This window comes from Gopherus flavomarginatus, chromosome 6, assembly GCF_025201925.1.
Source record: "Gopherus flavomarginatus isolate rGopFla2 chromosome 6, rGopFla2.mat.asm, whole genome shotgun sequence".
Lineage (NCBI taxonomy): Eukaryota > Metazoa > Chordata > Testudines > Testudinidae > Gopherus > Gopherus flavomarginatus.
This window is the reverse complement of record NC_066622.1, coordinates 32,758,142-32,765,005: the sequence shown is the minus strand read 5'-3', so window position 1 is coordinate 32,765,005 and position 6,864 is coordinate 32,758,142. Positions and strand designations below refer to the sequence as shown.

Sequence of the window (6,864 nt, the reverse complement as noted above, 5' to 3'; positions counted from 1 at the left end):
TTCCTCTTAAAACCAACCACCTGGGTCATTAGCATAAAAACTGCTCTGTACATGGGGGAAGTTGCTGAGAACTGAACTGATGTGTTTGGACCACATTCCAGAGAGAATTAGAACTGCTTCACCACTATGGGAAGTTACAGTGCCTGCTCCCTCAGAAAAAAAAAGACAGCTGGGGGAACAGTTGTGCCATCCCAGCACAAGGGTAAAGCTGATGGTGAGCAGTTCTCCCAGGCAGGGGGATTGAACTGAAGTTTGCAGCTCAGCCATGCTGCCCTGCCACACACAGCCCTTCATTCAACACCTTAGGAAGACAAACCAGTTGCAATAGCAGCTCCTGGAGCAGCAACCCAAATGACAGAAGGGGAACAAAAATGTAGCCTTGAATATATTAAAATATCATTCTTGTGCACAATACGACATGTATGAGGGTTTCATTCAGGTCTTATCACTCCCATAGATGGGGCATTTGGAAGGAAGGTGCAAGTTCAGTGCCCTTTGAAGCAAAAGTCAAATTGTCCACCAGCTCTCAGGGGTTGTGGATCTTTAGCAGACTTAGAGGTTGAAATCCAGGCAACTGGCTGCCCATTCCCCCTCCCCCATTTAAAGGATGCTGGGGAGTCATTCATGTCTGCGTTTGGAGGGGGGCACAAGATGGGGGGGCAGTTCTGCAGGCAGCTCATGCCCTTCTAGCTTCACCTTGATCAAGTGGTTGGCCAGGGCAAATTCCTCATCATCTAAGAATCCATCTTTGTCCACATCAGCCAGTTTCCAGATCTTGCCCAGGACAGTGTTGGGCAACTTGGATTTCACCATCTCCTTCTTGGCGTTGGCCCCTGTGATCTTACCATTGACAGGTGAGAGGGTGTAGAAGATCTCATCATAGCTGGGCTTGTCCTTTCCTACCACCCACTCAATGTCATCAATGCCCTCGCCAGCCCCCTCCCCATAACCGTGGCCAAAGGGCCCATTCATAGTGCCCTCAAAGGCCCCACCCTTCACTGCCTGGGTGGGCATCTGAGACTCTTCCTGCCGCACCATCACCATGAGCCGGGCAATGTCATTGGCCAGCATGTCGTCCACTGCGTCCAGCAGCTTGGGCTTCAGGAGCTGGAACTTGCTGAAGTCTTGGCTCTGCAGGAGCTCCTGGGAAACATGGCAGAGATCAGCATTCAGGGTGGGCTTTGGCACTTGGATAGGGGAGCAGGTTGCTCCCCTATCCTACCCAATACCCAGCAACTCCAACCCACTCAATGACCATATTTCCCTGCCCCTGTCTAGCCATTCCCAGCTGTCCTCAATCCCATCTATCCTGTAATCAGGCTGAAATACACATCCATCCAAAAATCCCCCTATGCCCCTAAACAAGGCCATCCCTAACCCATCCCCAGTGCCCACCTTGAGCTGTACCCACTCAATCCATCTGTCCCCTCCTGGACCACTCCCCCCAGCCCCTGGATACAACCCTCATTCCAGATACCCAGGCCTTAGACTTTACAAGTGGTGTGTGAAGCACTGTCTGCAGCCACCTCTGGAATGGAGGACAGCTTCCAAGTGGCACACTGAACCATGGGGAACGGGAAGTTATTGTTAAGGACATACAGGGAAAGAAATCTTATTCCTAAGCAAAAAGCCAGGGATTCTCCACATTTGTGGATAGCTAGCAGCTTGTTTTGGTCTGCCCCAGAACAGCCCATGGTGTGACCTGCATGGAGGCCTGTTCACCTTCCTTAGGGAGTGGGATTAAGTTATCCTAGACAGGAGATTAGCCTGTGGTTCTAGGAAGTATTTTAGATGCAGGGAATCCCAAATCTCAGCACCTCTTGCTCTAACCCACTAGACCCCACTCTTCCCAGCACTGGGGACAGAGCTCAGGAGTTTTGGCTCCCAGCACCCTCTGCTCTTCCCATGAGAATACATTCCCTTTCAGATTAGCCCTGCTCTCAGGAGCCCCAGTCCTGGAGGGCAAGAGCACTTTCCCTCCAGGCTACCAGAGAAGCCCAGCCACTGCCTTGTATCAGTGCCATGCTGGATTTAACAGTGGCATGGAAGGAATCTCTCTTGCCTTAAACATGAAGTCTTGGCCCAACTCTGAGCTGGAATCACAGGATCACCTGTGCAGCAGGAGGACTAGGTAAGACAGGGATGGTCCTAATCATCCATAGTAGGGGGAGGCACTAATGAGATTCATTTCCATGCCAGAGGAAAGCCAGTTAAGGCCACCAGCAAACAGGAGTCTCTGGGGCATGCAAGAAGTTGACCTCAGCTAACATCAGGTGCAGTGACTGAGCCTAGATGTCTGATGAAAAATCAGGATGGCTCAAGGCCCAGTGTAAACTGCATTTCAGCCCCCACGCCTACAGCATGACTTCACACCTGCATCTTGCGCAGATTGGGGAAGTCCCCAGGTGAAATCTGATGCTCCCGCTCAATCTTCAAGTAGATCTCGCCCAGGTTGTTCACCAGCTCCTTCTTTCTGCTCTCCTTCCCAAAGACATTGGGCATCTCCTTCTTCAGAGAAGAGATGATGTAGGCATGGACCTAGAGAAAGGAAGAGATGAGCTAGGACGCCTGATTGACAGCATAACATTCCCACTTCCCCTGCTCTAATACAGACCCCCAATTCCTTCCCAGAGCAGGAAGCAGAATCCAGGCATCCTTCCTCCCAGCCTCATTGCTGCTCTAACCCACTTGACCACACTCCTCAGTGCCAGGAATAGAGCCTATGAGTTCGACTCCCAGCGAGATGCCCTAGTCACTCTACAAAACCCATGAGTCAATCTCAAAGGTAGTTCCATATATAGGGCAAGTACTTTATTCTCAGTTTAGCGAGGGGAAACTGAGGTACAGGGTGGGGAAGGGTCACCCAGCAGGGCAGGAGCAGAGCCAGGAACAGAATCACCTAACAGAACCTCCATCAGGTGCTGGGGAAGGAAACTTGATGGATCTAAAGGAGTTCAGTTGGAAAGCATGAGGAATTTTGGAGATGACTGGAGTTTTGTTTTGTTTTTTGAGTAAAAGGAGGAGAGTATTTTACTTGGGGAATGTAACATGTCTCACTGAGGTAGAAAATGTTTGGAGGATTCTCTTGTCAAACTCTTACCAGTATATCAGTAGATACAATAAGATCCTTAGTCACTATCATAAGGCTTTACATGTCAGTTTTGCCTTCCTGCTTTCAGATGTCCCCTTCCTTTACTGTGTTAAAAGCAAAGTTCTGATGGTTGGGCCCAGTCATGCAGGCCGTTGTGGGGTGGGGAGCTTCCATTATTTTAACACACGGAGGTTTTGCAGCATGCTTCTCCCCCCAATCAGTATTTATATGGTGGCCAAATCTAGAATTGTTTGTTACTTGCATATGTATCTTACAAAAGACTAGATATGTTCATGGAAGATAGGTCCATCAATGGCTATTAACCAGGATGGGCAGGGATGGTGTTGCTAGCCTCTGTTTGCCAGAAGCTGGGAATGGATCACTTGATTACCTGTTCTGTTCATTTCCCCTGGGGCATGTGGCATTGGCCACTGTTGAAGACAGGCTACTGGGCTAGATGGATCTTTGGTCTGACCCAGTATAGCTGTTCTTATATGAAGACCAGGGACATTGACTCAGGACCCAGCCTGTGGGGAAGCTTAGTCACAGACTGCTCGTACCTCTCACTCCTGACCTGCAGTGGCTTTGCTTTGCTTCCCAGCCTCTTGCTCAATATTTCCCATAAATCCTCTGTCTATTTAGATATGGGCATTGAGCATCACAATGGATTTTATCCTCACTACTGAAGTACAGAAGGATTCTCACCATTTTACAGTGGGGAACTGGGCAAGTCTCTTCCCTTGGGCATCAAGATCAGATCCAGACTTGAACCCAGGTCTCAAGTGCCAGGTTAGACCTAGTAATGCATTCCCCATGGAATGCCAAGTGGCCTTAACTGGCACTAGCCTAGGGATCAAGTTTTCAAGAGCATCTAGGTGACTTTAGTTCCTTAAACCCCATTGACTTTCACTGAGACTTCGGTTCCTGAGGCACTCTGATAGTTTTATCCCAAGACTGGAGTCTGAATGGGTGATTGCTTGGGCCTGATGACTGCTCCATAGGCTATCAGATATTCAGGCTAGAAGACCCTTGATTTAGCTCAGCCTCTTGCATAAAAAGGCCAGACAGAAAGGATGGTTTAGTAGTTAGGGCACCAGCCTAGGACTTGAGACCTCACTGAGTCTGACCTTGGACAAGCCACTTTACTGCTCTGATTCAGTTTTCCAGCCTATAAAATGGCGATACTGGCTCCAGGATGCCACAGGTATATTTAAGATTGTAAGGCGCTAAAGTAGAGTGAAAACTTCACCTAGCTATATGGAGCCCATAATTTGTTTGAAGCTATAGCATCTGTTTTGAAGCAACATGCAGTCCATTAAGACCCCGCTTAATGGAGATCTACCACATTCCTTGGTCAGTTCTTGCAACAGTCAGTCACCCCTACTGGGAAACATCTGCACCTTTCCAGTTTGAATGTCTTGCTTCATCTCATTCCGCCTTTTGCTTGATTGAAGAGCCACCTGCTATCAGAAATTTCTTCCTCATGTAGGGTCATAGACAGTGACAAGTCACCTCTTGGCCCAGGTCTGACTGCTGCCATTGTAGCTATGCTGGAAAATCATACTTGTTCTACACAGCTATGCTGACATGCCACCTCATTAGCAGGTTGGTATGAGCTGCACCTATGCTGAGTGCCAAACAGTGTTCCTAGTGTAGCCCATTTTGCTCAGGAGGGTTGGAATGAGCCATACCAACAAGAGCAGTTTTGCCAGTATAGCTGCATGCACACTAGCAGTGCTTTGCCACTGCAGCAGACTGGCATTCTGTAGTGCTTTGAGTGTAGGACCTGCTTTAGTCTCTGAAGAGTTGTGACTGGACAAGCCTTGCTGGCTTAGCAGATTTCCTGGATTCATTTTTGAGATCTGTTCAAACTTCTCTGCTTTTAGAGCAGTGATTTCAAAGACTTCTTCCATCTGCAAGGCATGCTAGGATCACAAGGACCTTGGAAAGGTTGGACAACTTATCAGGTGAAGCCAGATTCTTGCTCTTTGTATGCACAGCTCATTTAATGGTAAGATTCTCCCCCCTCCCCCATGTTGCTGCACTGGTGGCTTTTATGCCTGCAGTGGTTGTGTGGCAGGACAAGGATGGAGTTTATCATGGAAATGCTATCCTGCCTGGGGCAGTCTTTACTGTCAAACCAGTGCTATTTGGATCAGGATTCAGTCTTTATACTCCAAGAGTCAAGATGGGGGGGAAGGGACCAACTTGCAAGTTAGTCACACATGCCAGACAGTCTCTTGAACTGCTTTCAAGCCAAGTGGACTAAGCTGGGAAGTCTCTTCCCCTCCCACAAGATCAGTGGCAGAGCCAGGCATTTAACCCAAGTTTTCAGCTCCCACTTGGTACCTTAGCCCACACTGCATCCCAAAGCATCATTTCAGGTGGCTAGTGTACATCGACTTGCTTTGAGGGGTGCAGCCTGGCATGACAGGATTAGACATTCAGTGTAAAGCTGTTCACCCCCACCCAACTGGGGAGTCCACTGGCAGTACCAGGGGAAGTGGCAATCTAAGTGAAATGTCTGAGTCAGTGTCTTAACAGGTGTGTGCTGGGTATCTCACCTGGCCACTTGCATTAACTAGCTACAGGGAGAGTTATTACAAACTAGTATCCAAACCGATACTATCAACAGAAAGATGAATCCAAACTGGACCAGATGCAAAGAAGAGCTCTTTGGCTCTTCATTCCCCTGATCAGCCCATCTTACAAAGGGAGACTGAAAGAGCTGCTCTTGTTTAGTCGGGGGGGGGGGGGGGGGGGGTTAAGGAAAAATAAAGGCTAAGAGGGGGATCTGATTGCTCTCTATAAATACATATAGAGTGGTAAACATCAGGGAGGGAAGAGAGCTATAGAAGCTCAAAGACAATATTGGCACAAGAACAAAACAGAAACTGACCAGGAATCCACTGAGGCTGGAAATAAGGAGATTCTGGAACAGCCTCCCAGTGGAAGGCAACCTAACTAGTTTGGAGCTGGATCAGTTTGACCAGGATGTGACTACAGCTGCCCACAATAGCAGGGACTGGATGCCATGACCCAGGTGGTCCCATCCATTTATGTTCCTACACATCTGATGACTTAAAACATGCTGTAAATACTACAGTCATGGACACAGAACAAGAATTTGATCTGTTAGACTAATCAGAGTTAGGGTTTGAAATTGCACTGATTTTTAGAAGGCCTGGCCAGCTCGATAGATATTTGTTCCTTCTAATATAGATTGTGCTGAAATCAAGCAGCAGTTTGGATCTTTGAGAAGCCTTGTGCCAGCTCTGGGTTCAGGAGCTATTTCTGACCCATGTCATTGCTGAGCCCTGTGGTTTCTCTGAAACCATCAGGATTTTTACAGCTCCTTCCAGCTAGTTCAAAGAAAAACTGAGAACAGCCATAAAAACAGCTGTGTTCCCATAGAGCTGCACTTCTCTAGCTAGGCTAGCAAGCAAATATCACTCTTGCAGATAAGCTGCCTTAAGGAGATAATGCCCAGAACAGTGCAGAGTCCATTGCAAGGTAAAGAGTTTAAGGCCACTGGGGTTTAAGGTGGAATTTCCTCAGCATGGCTGAGAAATTTCCATAATTTTCCCCTAAACTGACTCAAGACTCTCCAGCAAGGAATGTTCATTCTGAGGAGTTTCCCTGCTGTAAAATGCAGCTGTCAGTTAGGCTGTGGCAGAGCCAGGAATAGAACCCAGAAGATCCCTATTCTACCTTATCACAAAACCCATACTTCTGGGACTAGAGTGCCATTAGTTTGAATGGAGTGGTGAGAA

General features: G+C 48.0%; 1 protein-coding gene across 1 annotated transcript in view; it reads right to left on the bottom strand.

Moving 5' to 3' along the window:
- Positions 1 to 372: 372 nt before the first annotated feature.
- EHD1 (EH domain containing 1) overlaps positions 373 to 6,864 on the bottom strand; it is a 49,208-nt gene continuing 42,716 nt past the window's right edge. Inside the window, exons 5-6 of the mRNA XM_050958877.1 lie at positions 2,374 to 2,538; positions 373 to 1,143 (exon numbers count right to left, since the gene is read on the bottom strand). Coding sequence (XP_050814834.1) covers positions 619 to 1,143; positions 2,374 to 2,538 — 690 coding nt within the window. The 3' untranslated portion in view covers positions 373 to 618. The remainder of the gene's footprint in view (positions 1,144 to 2,373; positions 2,539 to 6,864) is intronic.